This window comes from Mastigoproctus giganteus, chromosome 10, assembly GCF_048544385.1.
Source record: "Mastigoproctus giganteus isolate SK-2022 chromosome 10, ASM4854438v1, whole genome shotgun sequence".
In the NCBI taxonomy this organism is placed as follows: Eukaryota; Metazoa; Arthropoda; class Arachnida; order Uropygi; family Thelyphonidae; genus Mastigoproctus; species Mastigoproctus giganteus.
In genome coordinates this window covers 207838781-207857165 of record NC_143584.1, presented here as the reverse complement: position 1 = coordinate 207857165, position 18385 = coordinate 207838781, and the positions used below count along the sequence as shown (strand labels likewise).

Here is an 18385-nt window from a genome sequence, read left to right as displayed (position 1 = left end):
GGAGGCCTCATTTTAGGAAGGATGTAGAGCTGCTGGAATGAGTACAGGTGAGGAGAACAAATGGGTGCTCTTACCAAGAAAGGCTTCAGTTCTGCAAATTGCAGTGTCTGGAGACTAGTCACCTGCGAGTTAATTTGTTTGAGGTGTGTAAGGCTTCAAATGGTTTGAGCAAGTTCAATGCTGATGGGATTCTTCCTCCTGCTTAGATTACCTACTTGAGGGGGCATAAATTCAAATTGAGGAAAGACAGTTGCAGAATAGATGTGGAAATTTTCCTTTTGCCAGAGAGTGGTTGCTTTCTGGAACAAACTTCCATCTTTCATTGTGGAAGTTGATAGCTCAAATAAATTCAGGGAAGAACTGGACAAACTTTTGGAGTGAATGTATAGGTGAAATGGGAAGCTTTTTTTTTGGCCGATGCTCTATAAGCTTGTTTTATTTTATCACTTGTCATTACTAATCTAATGCTAACCTATATCTGATTTTGTGTTTTTCCAAGTTACAGCCATTTTTGTGTTCCAGCAATTCTTTCTACGGACCCAGTTGGAATAGCTGGCTCCTATCAACTGTTTACAAACAATGCATGCTTGATGTTTCATAGAGGGCTTTTCCAATAGTTATGTAAACAAGAGCCTCTCCTGTTCTTTGAGTGATTTCAGTTAATTCTCCTGACTAGAGCACAACATTATGGAGCTTGTTATTAACATTTTGATATTGTGCATTCGCTGTGATGATAATGAAGGCTTATTCAAATCAAGAGATGGGTGACATGCATCTTACGTGTGAACTTGCTGAATGCAAGGCAAGATATCTGTATGCAGAAATCTCCCTATTTTTCATGTACCAAATAAGACGACCTTTCAGAGAATACATGAACAGCTTGGGGAAACTGGTTCATTTAGTAAACGAGATTCAGATTGTGGCAGACCAAGCAGCACTAGAACAGCAAATTCGAGACAGACTCTTGGAACTTTTGTGCAAGTGAGGAGGTCTACAATGAGGCATTTGATTGCTTTTATTTAGGTGCATGGTGGTCACTTTGAGCATTTGCTGTAAACATAAGCAGATAGTTGCTGGAACACACAAATGGCTGAACTCTGAAACACAGCGTAATCGGACCTATGTTTACATGAACTTTTTTTTATTGTTTTTAGGTCCTAAATCTATTCCTGAGTGGGTCCCACATGTTATAACATAATAGTTATGACATATTATAACTATTATGTTCCTTTACATGCTTGCATGTGCACAGGCACATATAAAGTTTGTGCTTGGGTTTTCAGGGAGCATAACTTCCTGTCTAGTGATGGCTCTGAAAATTATAGTTACATTGATAAATAACATGATTGTATGTGGTTAAAAATCTGTATTCTCAATAATTATAGGTCATTAAGGCTAATTGATAAGCAATAAATTGGTGATAATGTTATCTGAAGCCAAGTATGGTGAAAATGAGTAGTTTTTTGTAGAAGTAGAAATAACCACTCCCAACTTAGATTTTCTCAAATCGTTAGAAATGCTGAAGATATAAGCGTGAGAGCAAGTAAAAAAAACATTAAAAAGAAGTGGTTTACAGTATTATATATGGCTTTTATTTAACATACTAGGCCACTGTTGAAGTCAGAAAATGTCGAAGCAATTGTCCATGGTGGAGGTGACTTATCTATTTATAAGGAAATGCACTTTAATTAAATCAGTAATAAAGGAAAAAGAAAAATAGTAAAGTAACATCAGTGGCTGCAAAGCATTACCTCCCACAGGTTGCAGCAACATAATTAATATACATAAAGTAGGAATATGCCAGTCATATGGCAAGCCAAACATTGTGCCCCATCTCTCAATGGCTACAAAGCTAACATTGGCCATGGACTCCACTGCATTTCAAACATTGAACAAATACATGTATGTATTTGTTCAATGACTTGACAGGCAATACACTGATCAAACTGCTTCATTGCTTACTGGCTCTGCTTCCTCATGGCGATGGGTGGTAAACTAGGGACTTTTATGTTGCCCACAAGCCCCAAGGCTAAGAGGCCGGATGAACAACAGACCAACACAACCCTCACTAAACACTACAAACACACAATAATCTACACTATTATTACAGAGTTAAAAGTGGTGTTGCAGGAACCCTGGAGCAGCATTACAAATAATTCTATACACTGATCAAACTTCTAGTGCAGAGGTTCCCAAACTTTCTTGGTTCATGGCACCCTTAGTGTTCCAGTAATTTTTTCACGGCACCCCTAGGCCAAAAGAAATACCTAACACAGTGGCTTTCGACCTTTTAATATTTACCTATATAATAATTTTATTCTTTATATAGAGGTACTAAATAAAGATCAATTATAGGTAATCACAAAATAAAAAGATACGGTACAATGGATACCGTACACCTTTTTATAATGAAATAAATGTATAAATTTCAAAAATAAAATAAAATATAATAATAACTTTAAGTAACTTAAACCGAAATTACACGGCACCCCAAGAAAACCACTGGTTCTATTGCAATAGTTGTTGCGGCACCCCGGTTGAAAACCACTGTTTTAGTGCAATAGATATGAATAATTGTGACTGTTATACAGTGATCATTATATAGCGGGTTGATCAGTGGTCATCAGTGAACTTTTATTTAACCTGTGTTCATTTGATTCATATTTGCATATATACTTATATATTTTTTCCTAAACAGGATTGAAGTCAAATTATCAAAATGAAGAAACAACCAAAGCTGATGTTGTGTTGGATGTTACTGGTGGATTTGATATGATCTCACAGAGTTTGAAACTTTTAAGACCCGGTGGTGTCTGTTTGCTGGTCAGCAGAACAAATGCAGCAAATTCAGTGAATATTGATGTTGATACAGTCATACGCAAGTGCATTACAATCAAAGGTTAGCATGTATGGAACAAATTCTTTTGCCTTAGTTTTTGTTAAAGATTGAGCTGAGTTTTGTTGAATTAAATTGAATATCTGAATTATTTTTGTATTTACTGTTTCTTTTCTTATTATTGTTGATTGGGTATATTACCATGGTTTGGGAATTTAAAAAAATTCATTAATTGCTAATTGTCATTTGGGAGTGCCACAGGTTGTATTTTAGTTTATTTTCTTTTTATTATACTATGTTCTAAAATTATTATGTAAAGAGACATTTCGACTGTTTCCTGGTACAGTAATTAGATTCTTAAGGAAAGTAATCTGTCTTTACAGAAATTCTTTCCCTCTCTTCCTCCCTCCCCCATGGGGAGCAGGTGTGAATGTTTGTTCCCCCCACACTGACTTAGGGTACAGTGAATATACAAGAGTTTCTACTTTTTAAAAATATTTACTGCTTTTTGTATTATATCAAGAAATTCCATCATAAAATATTCTTGCTGTTGTAAAATGTCAGAGAAGAATTACTATATCCCTTTTTCTTCCTTTCTATTATTCAGTATTCTTTTCAATATTTATTTAATATAAGCCTAGCTAGAACCTACAAAAACATTTCAAGTTTCTTTGTAAACAAAATATTTTGCCTGTGTGTGTAACCTTGTATTTCATTTTAGATATAACATTTTTCTGAAAAATTAATAACAGATATAAAATTACATGTTTTTTTTTTTATATTTAATAGCACACAAACATTAACTGAGAAGCCCCCAGGGTTACCAAGGCATCTCTGAGATGCCTGTTTGGTCCTGGGTTGAAAAATTTTTTTAATATTGGTTCTCTCTTATAATGCTCACCTACTTTTGTGCACAGCGAGATGGCAAATAATCCAAATAATCTGCTATGAGAGTTGTTTTATAAGTTTCTGGTCTAACATTGTTATCTGATGTTTATTTTTTGATGGTTTCAAATAGTCTCCTTTAAACTCACTGCACTTTATACAACCATGTTTGAGATTCATGATCCCAGTTTTCTAGTCATTTGTAAAAATCTTGAAGAAAGGAGAGTGCAGCTGCTGTCACCTCATCATCTGACCTAAATTTCCTTCCAGAAAAGCTGGTTTTTAGTTTTGAGAATAAGTTGAAATCAAATGGGGCTTGATCTAGTGATTGTGATAGGTAGGGCAACAGTTCATAACCAGCCTGACGAATTACAGCCATGGAAATAGTATTAGTAGTAGTAGTGGTGGTATGTGATGCAAGAAAGCAAATGTATGAGCTTATGCAGCATCAGCCAAAAAAAAAAAATCACACCATTCCCTCCAAATGCCTGTCCAGTTCCTCCTTAAATTTATTCACCCTATCAACTTCCACAACGACAGATGGAAGTTTGTTCCAGCAATTAACCACCCGCTGGCTAAAGGCAGATTTCCGCACATCTAATCTACATCTGTCTTTTCTTAATTTGAATTTATGCCCCCTTAGGTTTATAATCTGAACAAGTGGAAGGATCCCATCAGAATTCAGCGTGCTCAACCCATTCAAGGCCTTATACACCTCAATCAGATCACCGCGCAGGTGCCTAGTCTCCAGCCACTGCAATTTGCAGAACTTAAGCCTCTCTTGATAAGAGGATCCCTTCACTCCCCTCACCAATCTTGTTGCCCTTCTCTGTACACGCTCAAGTAAATCTACATCCTTCCTAAAATGAGGCCTCCAGACCTGTACGCAGTACTCAAGGCGTGGCCTGACCATTGCCTTATACAGAGGGATAATCACCTCCTTTTCCCTGCTAGCAAAATTCCTATATATCATTGACAAAACCCCATGACCTGCCCTGTCAGCCTGTCTGCATTGCTCAGAAAACTTCATATCTGCCTGCACAATTACTCCCAGGTCTTTTTCATTTTCTACCACCTTAAGTGTAGTACCACACAGTTGGTACGTTTCTCTGGGGTTACTTCTACCCATATACAGTACTTTGCATTTGTCAAGGTTAAACTTCAGTTGCCACTTCTTAGCCCATCTGCCCAAATTATCTAGATCCTGTTGCAGTAGCACACTGCCATTACTGTCATTAACAACCCTGCCAACCTTTGTATCATCTGCAAACTTCGACACTAACCCTGATATACCTTCATCAATATCATTGATAAATATAACAAAACAACAGTGGACCCAACACCGAACCCTGTGGGGCTCCACTAATAACATTAGTCTAAGAAGAGCAGCACCCATTGATTACCACCCTCTGTCTTCTCCCACTTAACCATCCTTTTATCCATTGTAGCAACTTACCCTTAATACCATTCTGCTCCAATTTGTACAATAGTCTTCCATAGATGAAATAGCTGATGTGTGGACATATGCATTGTCCTCTTGATACAAAACACCTTTACTCACTTTGTGGCCTCTTTTACTTGATTTTACCTTGCATTTTAGTTACTAAGTTAGTATAATTTTGTCTGTTTATTTGCCCCTTGGAAAGATAATCCCAGAAGGCTGATTCTATGACCTTGTCTGCTGATGAACTGGCTTGACCTTCTTTGGAGGTGGTACATCAGTATTCTTTTATTGCCATTGTTTTAATATCACTACAGTTTTGGTTGGTTGGTAGTGATATTGAATCACAGAATTCAGATTCTACAACCTTGTCTGCTGATGGGACTGACTTGACCTCTTTGGAGGTGGTAAATCAGTATGCTTTGCTTTTATTGAAGTTGTTTTAATTAGTTTTGACTCTGGTTTGTAGTGATGAAGCAGTGTTTCATTCTTAGTCATATATCTGTCCAGAAAATTTTTAGGATCTGCTTGATAACGAGCAAAAAAGTTACTTTGAATAAAAGATGTTACTAATTGGGTGTCAGAAGGTGGTAGACCCGTCATACAGAAATCTTTTTTGTGCCTAATTCATCTGACAGTGTTTTTCACTCATTCATTTGAAATGCCTGCAGCACCTACTATTTCTCTAACACATACTTTCTGATCTTCCATCACCATATCATGAACTTTATTGTTATTTTCTATAGTGATTGCTGTTGATGAATTTACACTATGCTGTTCATCTTTAATGCTGATTCTGCTACACATTTAAATTCAGCCACCCAATTTTTGATAGTTGATTTTGATGAGGAAGGTTCTGGTAATGTATTTACCATTTTTTTCATGGTTGCTATTGTTTGATAGCCCCTGTTTTATAAAGTTATTTTATTACTGGACCAGTATTATTTTATTATTGAGTCAACGTAAAATAACTTTAGCAAAAATATATTATACTGGCTTGACTCAGTTATTTCCATCTGTGCAGACTTGAATTTCAATAACCTAAAAAAATAGTGTTGTAAGTTATGAAATATAACTTTGTTTGTGCTCATATAAAGGTGCAGATTATCGAAAAAAAAGTATATGTATTTATCATTATTATCTTTAGCCATTGTTGATCCACTGTAAGATGAAGGCTTCCTCAACATGTTTCCAGCAATTGTAGGCTTGTGCTTTCTGTTGCCATTGTATACTGGCAAATATCACCAATGATCTTTTTCTTCGCTTGGTCATTTAGAGTTGAGTGGTATTCATTCCAAAATTTGTTTGGTTCATCTATCATCAGTTCTTGATATGTGTGACCTGCACATTTCCATTTTAAGCACTTTTTTTTTCTTTCAGTGATGTCAAGACCTTAGTTTTTTGATGAATCCATGCACATGTTTTTTGGTCTCTTGGTTATGGTCAAAATTTGGTGCTCCAGACTTCTCTGTGTGACCCTCAGCCTTTGTAAAGCTTTGGCATTCGATGACCATGTTTCACAACCATATGTTATGATAGGTATGACACATTGATCCGAACCTTTTCATTTGAGACAGAGTGGCAAGTTTGTCTTGAAGACTATATTAAACTTCCCAAATGCTTGCCATCCCAATTTTATGTGCCATTCAATTTCCGTCATGATGTTTCCATCTATTGGAATTTCATTCCAAGGTAAACGTATCTTTCCACTTCTAGTTCTTGTCCATCAGCAATGATTTTCTTTGTTCTGGTAAATTTTTTGAGCATAACCTGAGTTTTCTTGATATTCATCTTCAAACCGAACTTCTTGCTTTCATGCTACAGCTTTTCAATGTTTTCTTCAATTCTTCCGGAATTGTTTGCAAAGAGAATAATGTCATCTGCAAATTGTAAATGATTCTGGTAATCTCCATTTATCTTGAGACCTTTATTATCCTAATTTAGCTTGCAAAACATTTCTTCTAAACAGGCAAAAAATAGTTTTGGGGAGATTATTATTATCATTAGTCATATGGTGCAAGGAAGCCTGAGGCTTTTGCTGTACCAGCCAAAAAAAAAAAAAAAAAATTCTAAGTTAACTGAGAGAGAAGAGTGTAGAAGGGAATCACTAAGGAAGAGAAGAATGATGATATCCAGCTCAGGACCCTGGGTATTGCAAGTCCATACTCACCAGATGTGAGCCCCTGGAGATTCTCTCTCCTTGTCGGATGCTTTTTTTTCTATTTTGATCTGAACTTTATCATTGTTGACCAGTTTTGATGCAGGCACCTTTTCATATATTGATTGGAAAATATTGATGTAAGATTTGTGTTGTTCTTTGGGTTGTGCCACATCAAGTATTGTACTTATTTTTCTTGAAAGTGTCTCTGTGAAAACCTTGTAGACAACTGCCAGTAGGCTAATTGGTCAGTAGTTTTTTTTTTAATCTGCCTTGTCACCATTTTTATGCAGTAGGATGGCTTCTGCATTTTTCCACGTGGCAGGTACTTTAAGTAGAAGGCATTTTGAAAATAGTCTGGCTAGAGCTTTACATACCAGCTGTCCTCCAGCTTTCAGCTGACTTTATTAAGTCCTGCTGCTTTGCCATTTCCATTGATTTTATAGCATCTTCTGCTACCAAAATTTCTGGTACAGTTTCCATCTGTTGTCTGATCCAGTTATCCATTATCTTTATAAAGATTTGAATAAAATTCTTCCACTTTGTCCTTCCATTTTGTTGCATGTATATACGCAACAAAAATGCATCTCGTTCTTATTAAACAATTCTTGCATTAATTGTCCTAGCTCACTCTGTGCAGACTATAGGCAAATTTTTTCACATAGTCTGTGTATAGTGTAATAAATAGTTATTCTGCATGAATATTATTCCAGATTTGAGCTTGATGACTCACTAGAAGTAATTAAGATTTATGTAACTCCCTGGTGCATTTTTTTGCAATAGAGATATAAACCTTTTTCTTATCTTAAGGTTTTAAGGGAAGAGTTCTGTTTTATAACTGTCTGAATAGTTTTCATTCAGTAATTATATTTTATTCAAAAGTAAAATCTCTATTTTAATAAGAATATATCAGTTATTTGAATGTCTCATAAATAGAAAAACTAAAGAGAATGAACTGGCTTAAACAAAGTAAGTAATAAATGTGTCAAGACAACATTCTAAACTAACCTTGAGGTGGATATCCATGGTTAATTGCATATTCTTTTCAGATAAAGTTTACTAGTTACGTGGTTATGCTAGAGCTTTCCTATAGTTAAGTCACTTAAAAAACTGATTAAATAGTAAGCTGTGAGTGGCCGGCTAATGCTTTTTTTTTTTTTTTTTTTTGAAAATGCTATATTACTTTTAGATTTTAATCTGCATTTAACCATCAGAAACTAGATAACACATTTTCGTTTTAAGATAAAAGTTTGAGGCTTTGAATAGAGTGTTTCTGTATTGGTTAATCAATGTCTCTCTCTTACAATAGGTTCTAGTAATCAAGCATTAAATTCTAAAGGATTAATATTCTGTATGTTTGTTTATTTAGGAATATATGGGTACGGGCCTCACCATCTAGATAAAGCAATGGAGTTCCTTGCTCGCACAGTGGAACAATATCCTTATGATTCCTTGGTTGGGCCACTTTTTCCACTTCGGGAATTTCACAAGGCAGTTGCTGCTTCTCATGCACATAGATGTTATCGAGTTGGTGTAATACCACAGCATAGGAATGCTGAGTAGTTTATAAAACTACCTCTTTGTAATTACGAAATGCATCTTTGTATGTGTGTATGTGTATATGTATATATGAGTATGATGTTTATGCTAAAAGTTTAATAAAGCTATATTTCTAAAAGTAAACTGCATGATTTAGTCTCTTTTGAAATAAGATTAAAAATTTTTTTCACTCTTTTAATACTTTATCTAATATTTTAATAATTTATTTAATTTTTTATGTTATTTTAATGTGATAACCATTTTGAAGAAATATTGAATAATTTACATAAGGGAAGGATCAAATTTTGATCTAGGTTTCCTCTGGACCACAAAATTCTGTGGTCCAGAGAAAACCATGGCTACATGATAAGTTTGGACTATTACAGTGAATGTAATAATCCAGACTTATCATGAAATATGACTACCTACCTGATAACATGGGCTTTCTCTGGAATATGATCCACAATTTTACCACTCTGGCTGGTATTGAATCCACACATTGTACAGCCAATTTGCCTCATCCCACAGATGCTTGATATCAGGGCAGTTGTTGGCAATAGTGACAGCAGCAGAATCAGTGTATATTTCCACCACCAGCCCGCAGTGCTTGACACTCAGCATGATGAATCCAATGCTGCTGTCACCATTCCCATCAACTTTGCTGATCTCAGCCATATCAAGCAATTTGCTTAACATCAGTCTCCCTTCATGCACAGAGTTTATCCATCTGGAAATGGTTACTTTCAGCAAGGTAAGGTACCATGTCACAAGTTATAGACTACTGGGAATGGTTACAGGAGCATGAGGGAGACATTAAGGGTAACATTACCATACTTCATTGCCTGCTCAGTCACTGGATCTAAATCTGCCTGACCATCTGCAGAATTGAAATGAAACACGCTCTTTGTGAAAGAATCATTTCTCTCTAATGTGATGCACTTGCAGGATGAAGTTGGATCTGTATGGATTGGCATCTGTGTAGTGTTTTTAGAAGCTAATCAAATCCATACCTAGTAGTAGTAGTAGTGGCATGTGATGCAAGAAAGCAAGTGTATGAGCTTATGCAGCATCAGCCAAAAAAAAAAAAAAATCACACCATTCCCTTCAAATGCCTGTCCAGTTCCTCCTTAAATTTATTCAACCTATCAACTTCCACAATGACAGATGGAAGTTTGTTCCAGCAAACTTCCACCCGCTGGCTAAAGGCAAATTTCCACACATCTATTCTACATCTGTCCTTTCTTAATTTGAATTTATGACCCCTTAGGTTCGTAATCTGAACAAGTGGAAGGATCCTATCAGAATTCAGCGTGCTCAACCCATTCAAGGCCTTGTACACCTCAATCAGATCACCACGCAGGTGCCTAGTCTCCAGCCACTGCAATTTGCACAACTTAAGCCTCTCTTGGTAAGAGGATCCCTTCATTCCCCTAACCAATCTTGTTGCCCTTCTCTGTACACACTCAAGCAAATCTACATCCTTCCTAAAATGAGACCTCCAGACCTGTACGCAGTACTCAAGGCATGGCCTGACCATTGCCTTATACAGAGGGACAATCACCTCCTTTTCCCTGCTAGCAAAATTCCTATATATCATTGACAAAACCCCATGATCTGCCCTGGCAGCCTATCTGCATTGCTCAGAAAACTTCATATCTGACAGGCGCCTCCGTAGCCAGGTGGGAAGGAGCAGCAGTGCATAGCACACGCTTCTTGATTAAACCGGGGTTCGAGCCCGTCACCACCAAATACGGTGGATGCGGAAAGGTCAGGGAATGACCACCGCATATCCCCGAGCAATATGGCCTTAGTTGCTAATGCTCCAAATAACTAACTAACTAATCATATCTGACTGCACAATTACTCCCAGGTCTTTTTCATTTTCTACCACCTTAAGTGTAGTACCACAGAGTTGGTACGTTTCTCTGGGGTTACTTCTACCCATATGCAGTACTTTGCATTTTTCAAGGTTTGCCAACCTCAAATCTCAGGTTGTTCTGAGGGCTAAAGGAGGTGCTATTTGCTTATTAGTCAGTGTACCTAATTAACTAGCCACTTAGTATACATCTAACTATACTAGAAAATGTAGCATGTGAATATATCAAACCATTACTAAGATCATCATTATACTTCAGGATGATTCCTTGGACAGGAGAAGTGCTGATGTTTTCCCAGTGTCTGTAAGAGTAAACTTAGGAGTTGACTTCTGTGGGACTAGGTTATATAATGTCTTTGGTTAAGGACAAAATAGAGAACCACATTGATAAAAATGGAATCCTAAAGGAATTGTAGTTATGGTCTCATAAAATGGGTCCATGTCAGTTTGGTGCAGTACAATTCAATGTATGAAAGTTTGGTGTATAAGAAACTTTAGTGCATGATAGTTTAGTGTTCAAGACAATTTGGTGCATAAATTTTTGCTGTATGTGACAGTTTTGTACATGACATTTTGCTATATGTGACAATATGACATAATAGCAGCCATCATCTTTTAAGGGTTTTAAAGGTTTAAGGGCTCAAAAGGTGATATTGTATGCATTGGCACCAGTGATATTAATAGTAGATCTGAGGATTTAATTAACTAGTATAGAACAACATTGAGAAAAAGTTGAGTTAGGATTGAAATGAAAGTGTCTACAATCCTTCGATGAGAGCCTTCTCTCTCAATTTGGCACTGGAGGGACTGTGCAAGGCTCATGGGGATAGAGATTTTCTCAGCACATTCTGTGCTTCTTAACAGGAGAGGTTGTTTCTACAGGGAATGGGATACACTTAAATAGAAGGTGTGCACGAATATTTGCTGATGCTATTGAGGCAGTGTTAGGTGGGTTGGAAAACTGGTAGCCTGGGGCTAAGAGATTAACAGTAGCTGCAGACAGAGGTGAAAGTGATTCTTTCACTGCCTCTGCTAGAACATGCAGCAGCTTGGAAAGTAAGGGTGTCCGGGAATTCAAGACCTGCTGGGGTTCCTTGTGGAACAAGCAAATTCATGCGCTGTGTTAGGGTTACTAATAGTAAAAACAGTTTTTAAAACTGTTTTGCTAATTTTTTCACACGTACTCTGCACACTGAACACATGCAAAGACAACCCCCCCCCCCCCCCGTATCATGTCCTGTTCCTGAGAGCTGCACAAATGTTGCACAAGTAGAACATATCTAGGCAGTGTTTTACAAGAGAACAGTCCCCCTTGAGTTCTTCTCTGAGCCACAGCACTCCAGTTGTTTTAAACCCATTGCTTTTGCTGTTTTGGTCTGGGACATGATTTCCATTTAAGTTCAATTCAATTGACAATAATACACTAAGCTAATATATGCCTGAATACAATAATGTGTACTATGCTATCAAGCTTACGTTATATGTTTCACTATTAAGAGTAAGAGATCTGCAGATTTACTTAAGAAGTACACATCAGTGCTGAAAAAAAGTCACGAGTTAGGGTTAAATTTGAAAGTGTCTGTAATTCTGCCTAGACACGATAGGAGGGAGTATATGATGAGAGCCTTGTCAATCAATTCGGCCCTGGAGCGATTGTGCAAGGCTCACAGGGTAGAATTTTTTTCAGCATGGTCTGTGCTTGCTAACAGGATAAACTACTTCTGCAGGGATGGGATACACTTAAATAGAAAGGGTGCAAGAATATTTGCTGATGCTATTGAGACAGTGTTAGGTGGGTCAGAAAACTGCTAGCTTGGGGTGGGGGATTCCTAGACTAAAAGATTAACAGTAGCCGCAGGCAGAGGCAAAAGTGATTCTTGCATTCTATTGTAATGAGCAGCAGCCTAATGAGCAAGTTGCTGGGGATTTCAAGAGCTGCTGGGAGTCATCATGGAACAAGTAAATACATGGGCTGTGTTAAGGTAACTAAGAGTAAGAACAAGAGCATGTATACTTGCATGTACACCAATGCTAGAAGTATAGTACATAAATTTGATGAATTTGAAGTGCTGATCGAGACATCAAAGGCAGATATTGTTGGGATATCAGAGACATGGTGTCACACAGATATAAGCAATGCAGAATTGGAATTTTGTGAGTACAATGTGTACAGAAAGGATAAACGGTAGGAAGGGAGGAGGGTTTATGCTGTTAGTTAAGAAGCACATAAAATCTAAGAAAGTGCATCCAGTTGGCATGGGTGGACAGTGCAATGTTAAGTCGGTTTGATGTGACATAAACACTGGGAAAGGGAAAATGAAAGTAGGAGTGTGTTATAGGCCTAATGACTCTGATGAGTACAATGAACAATTGTGCAGAGAAATAGAGTGGGCTATTAAATCAGAATGTCTTGTAATGGAGGATTTTAACTTTCCAGATATTGACTGGAACTTGTGGATTGGCCACTCGCACGCTAGCAAAGACTTTTGTGGATTTATTGGAGAATTGTTTTCTACAGCAACATGTTCAAGGGGTGACCAGAGGGAGTAATACTCTTGATCTGATTATCAGCAGTGATTATTTATGCATTAAGAATTTGCAGATAAAGGAACAACTAGATGAGAGTGATCACAGTGTACTGATGTGGGATTTACTTAAAGATGTAACTACCATCAAGGGTAAAGGGAAGGGTTTTTGTTTTTGGAAAGGTGATTACAGTGGTGATTAAAGGTGATTATGAAAAGCCTAGTAGCCTCTAAGGTTAAGTCCTTGAAGGCTTCCCATTTCCATTTAGAATTCACCATTGGTATCTTCATCAGTTGATCCCACTTTATAGAATTTAAAGTTGGATCAACTGATGATGTGAAGCCTTCAGGGACTTAACCGTGGAGACTACTAGGCTTTTCATACCAACTAGGAAGTACTGTTCAAGGTTCAGGCCTAAATGAATGTCAAATGAATTAATGAGGCTCGTGGCAGAGAAGAAAAACGTATGGGATGCATATAAATTATCAGGCGACACAGAAGCCTACAGCAGATATAAGCTAGTTTGTAATCAAGTCATGGAGGTTAGGCAAGCAAAGGCAGATTACGAGAAATCTTTGGCAAAGGATGCAAAGAAAAACAGCAAAGAGTTATTTACTTATGTAAACTCTAGAAGGAAGAGGATGAATCAGATTGGTCCACTTAACGTAGATGGTTCAACTGTTGATGATCCTGCTCAAGTAGCTGATGAACTGAATGAGTATTTTGCATCTACATTCACACATGAGTTATTCAGGATGGGGAGGGAGAAATGCTAAAAGTTTATCAAACTCTGGCAGGGATCTAAAAGATTTTGTAAAAATAGAGAGCAAAGTGGAGGAGAAATTGTTGAAGTTAAACATAAAGTATCCCCAATTCACAAAGGAGGTGCAAAGGGTGACAAAAATAATTATAGACCTGTTAGTTTAACTTCTGTTCCAGGGAAAATAATGGAGTCACTGGTTAAAGATGTGATACAGAATCACCTAGATAAGACTGCAGTAATAGTTCAGACAAAGCATGGATTTGTTAAAGGGAAGTCTTGTCTGACCAATTTGATTGGATACTATGATGTGGTCACAAAGGAACTGGATGCAAAAAATAATTTTGATATCATATACTTGGATTTCAGGAAAGCTTTTGATACTGTTGCACAGGGAAGACTGCCATACAAATTGGAGTGGTATGGCGTTAAGGGCAAGTTGCTCCAATAGATAAAGGGATGGTTGAGTGGGAGACGGCAGAGAGTGGCAATCAATGGGTACATGGACTAATGTTATTAGTGGAGTACCCCAGGGTTTGGAGTTGGATCCATTGTTGTTTTGTGTATTTATCAATGATATCATGAAGGTATATCAGGTTTAATGTCCAAGTTTGCAGTTGATACAAAGGTTAGCAGAGTTGTTAATGATAGTAAAGGCAGTATGCTACTGCAACAGGATTAAGAAAAGTTAGGCAGATAGGCTTAAAAGTGGCAACCAAAGTAAAGTATTTCGTACGGGTAGCAGTAACCCAAAAGAAATATACTAACTGTGTGGTACTACACTCAGGGAGGTGGAGAATGAAAAAGACTCTGGGGGTAATTGTGCAGTCAGATATGAAGTTCTATGAGCAGTGCGGATGGGCTGCCAGAGCAGGTCATGGAGTTTTGTTAATGATGTATAGGAATTTTGCTAGCAGAGACAAGGAGGTGATTATCCCTTTGTATAAGGCAATGGTCAGGCCACACCTTGAGTACTGCATACAGGTCTGGAGGCCTCATTTTAGGAAGCATGTAGAGTTGCTAGAACAAGTACAGAGAAGGGTAACAAGTTTGGTGAGAGGAACGAAGGGGTGCGCCTATGAAGGAAGGCTTAAGTCTGCAAGTTGCAGCATCTGGAGACTAGGCACCTGCAAGGTGACCTGATCGAGGTGTATAATGCCTTGAATGGTTTGAGCAGGTTCAATGCTGATGGGATACTTCTGCTTGCTCAGATTAAGAACCTGTGGGGGGGGGGGCATAGATTCAAATTGAGGAAAGACAGTTGTAGAATAGATGTGGGGAAGTTTGCCTTTAGCCAGCAGGTAGTTGATTGCTAGAACAGACTTCCATCCATTGTTGTGGAATTTGATAGCTAAAATAAATTTAAAGCTGAACTAGACAAACATTTGGAGTGACCAGATGGGTGAAATTGGAAGGGGTTTTTTTTTTTTGGCTGATGTATAAGCTTGCTTTCTTGCAGCATATGCCTCAACTAATATCCTATATCACATCAAGTTCACATTATACATTATGCTATCAAGTTTATGCTATATTGTTACATTTATAGTTTTAAATTAAGTATAACCATGTATATATTAAGTGCAATAGCATCATCAATACACAGCCATTTCTGAGTAAACAGAATATTTATAAGGCGGCATCGTTTTAAGTTATATCTCATATTGTGAATACTTCACAACGAGTTGCCATGATATTGCACTACTTCGAATAAGTAACACTTCACCTAAGGAGAAGACTAATGTTACTTATTCTCAGATAGGTACCACCACCTAGACGACACTGTTTCAGGGCTATTTTGTATGTGTGGGATAATAACTCGACTATCCACTTGTCCCTATTAGACTTAGAAAAGCAAAAAGGTAGAGGGAAAGTAATAGTAGGAGTGGAAGAGGAAAAGAAACGGTGTAGAAGAATGAAAGGGACAGTAACTCCTTCAACTCACACCACTCAAAAACTAATAAACTCCCCAAATAGGCAATGCTTCCCCAGTGGAGAAGGCTGTTGTTACCTATTCTTGGAAATGCCAGACATCATCAATCTCCCCCTGGTGCCGTTTCAGGGCTATTTGGCCCTTCTTCGGTGGGTGGGTACCGAGTGATGCAATGATGCCAAAACAGTTATGAAGTATGACTCCACAATATGAGAGATGCCTGATGGTGTATGATGTATTTAGACTAAGATGCATTTAGGACTAAAGCCTCAAGCTGCGAGCAAATTTAGACTATGTATATATTAAGTGCAATAGCATCATTAATACCCAGCCATTTCTGAGTAAACAGAATATTTATAAGGCGGCATTGTTTTAAGTTATATCTAATATTGTGAATACCTTCACAACGAGTTGCCATGATAATGCACTACTTTGAATAAGTAACGCTTCTTCTTCTAAGAAGACTAATGTTACTTATTCTCAGATAGGTACCACCACCCAGACGGCACCGTTTTAGGGCTATTTGGCCCTTCTTCGGTGGGTGGGTAGGTACCCAAGTGATGCAATGATGGCAAAACAGTTATGAAGTATGATTCCACAATATGAGAGATGCCTGATGGTGTATGATAGAAGGGCCAAATAGCCCTGAAACAGTGCCGTCTAGGTGGTGGTACCTATCTGAGAATAAGTAACATTAGTCTTCTCCTTAGGTGAAGCATTACTTATTCGAAGCAGTGCAATATCATGGCAACTCGTGAAGGTATTCACATTATGAGATATAACTTAAAACGATGCCGCCTTATAAATATTCTGTTTCCTCAGAAATGGCTGTGTATTAATGATGCTATTGACTTAATATATACATAGTCTAAATTTGCTCGCAGCTTGAGGCTTTAGCCCTAAATGCATCTTAGATTAAGTATAACTTTACTAAAAGTAAAATTTATTAGCTAAAAAAAGAAAACTCTACAATTCTTCTACTATGAACTTCAATATTCACACTAATTCACCATTAAAAAAGCCATACGAATATTAAGTCATAATTTACGAAGTCTCTAGCCATATTTAAAAATAGATAACTATGTTACTAAGACTATTAAACTATTTATTGAACACAATTTAATATGTTAATTAAATCAAAAAGATGGCTAAATTTTCCAAAAAAATTTATATCTGTTCCTAGGAGTTAAAAATTCTTCGTCTATGTAAACTTGAGCCAAATCTAAATTTTTGCAGCTCTGTCCTCATTTCGAGAGGTTAACAGATGTCCACTCCTTGGGTCATTGCAAACATCCTCATGCCTGTCTTTGAACTGCTCTTTTCCATTCAAATACACTGGCATGACTTAACATTTCATCGCCATGAACAGTTTTTAATACATTTCTGTTGTACATTTTCCCAGTTTAAAGCAAAATTTAATATTAATATTTATTCGTTGCTCCATTGAAAAATCGTGACATGGTATGTTATTGCTACTAACAAAACTGGTGGTTATTACTTGCAGTCTGTCAGCCTACTGGACAATCTCTGTACTGCCATCTGTTGGGGAAGTTTGAACTACAATATACTACTTACGTTTGTTTTCAAACTTATCAAAAAGACTGCAACAGCACCAGTCCAGGAAGTTTATTGCCATACATCTCATATATATTGCATATTAGTAAGCTACCTATTTGACTCCTTCCTCATGTGGGTCTCTCTCCGGCTGGATTTTGAATTTCCCTAAACTGTCAAGCAACTTATTTCAATAATTAACAGTTCACGGCTAAAATAAAATTTCCTACAGTCCAGTCTGAATCTCTTCCCCTATAATTTAAATTTATGGACCCTAGTTCTGGAATCATAACAGCAAAAATTTTTCCCTGCATTCATTTTACTTTCACCTCAATCAGTTCTCCTCTCAGGTGTCTACTTTCCAACTTCCGCAGTGCACATATTTGAACTCTTACCTCATGAGTGCCCTTTTGTGAATCTCACTAGTGTGTTGTTCATATTGGACTCTTTCAAGAAACTTAATACAGTAAAATCTCATTAATACAAACTCAGTTTATACAAAGTACTCGTTTATATGAAGCACATACCATTCCCCTGTTGTCCTAATTCTTTTATTACAAAATTCAGTTTATATGTATTACAAAGTTCGTTTTCACTCCATGAGAAATATTTGTTATTTTGTATGTTTAATACAAATCTTGGCACAGTTGTCCAATTATTGCCCCTATTATTGCTTCTGGCCACCCAGTTCCATGCTTCCCAAAGGATGGCACTGACTTTTTAGAAATTACCTTTGTGTAAACAAAACCAATTAACGGTAGCTACAACTTAAGTGCAACACAGAATGCAGCTGACTAGTGCGACTTCTCAGTATGTATTAATACTTCTCAGTACTACTCAATTGGTGAACGGTAATGCCTTTAATTCGTGCACATTTAAT

The 18385-nt window shown here is 37.2% G+C and overlaps 1 protein-coding gene across 1 annotated transcript in view; it reads left to right on the top strand.

Moving 5' to 3' along the window:
• The window catches only part of LOC150079818 (uncharacterized), a 70260-nt gene extending 61377 nt beyond the window's left edge, over window positions 1–8883 (top strand). The window contains exons 5-6 of the mRNA XM_090383241.1: window positions 2699–2899; window positions 8690–8883. Coding sequence (XP_090239367.1) covers window positions 2699–2899; window positions 8690–8883 — 395 coding nt within the window. The remainder of the gene's footprint in view (window positions 1–2698; window positions 2900–8689) is intronic.
• Window positions 8884–18385: the final 9502 nt, after the last annotated feature.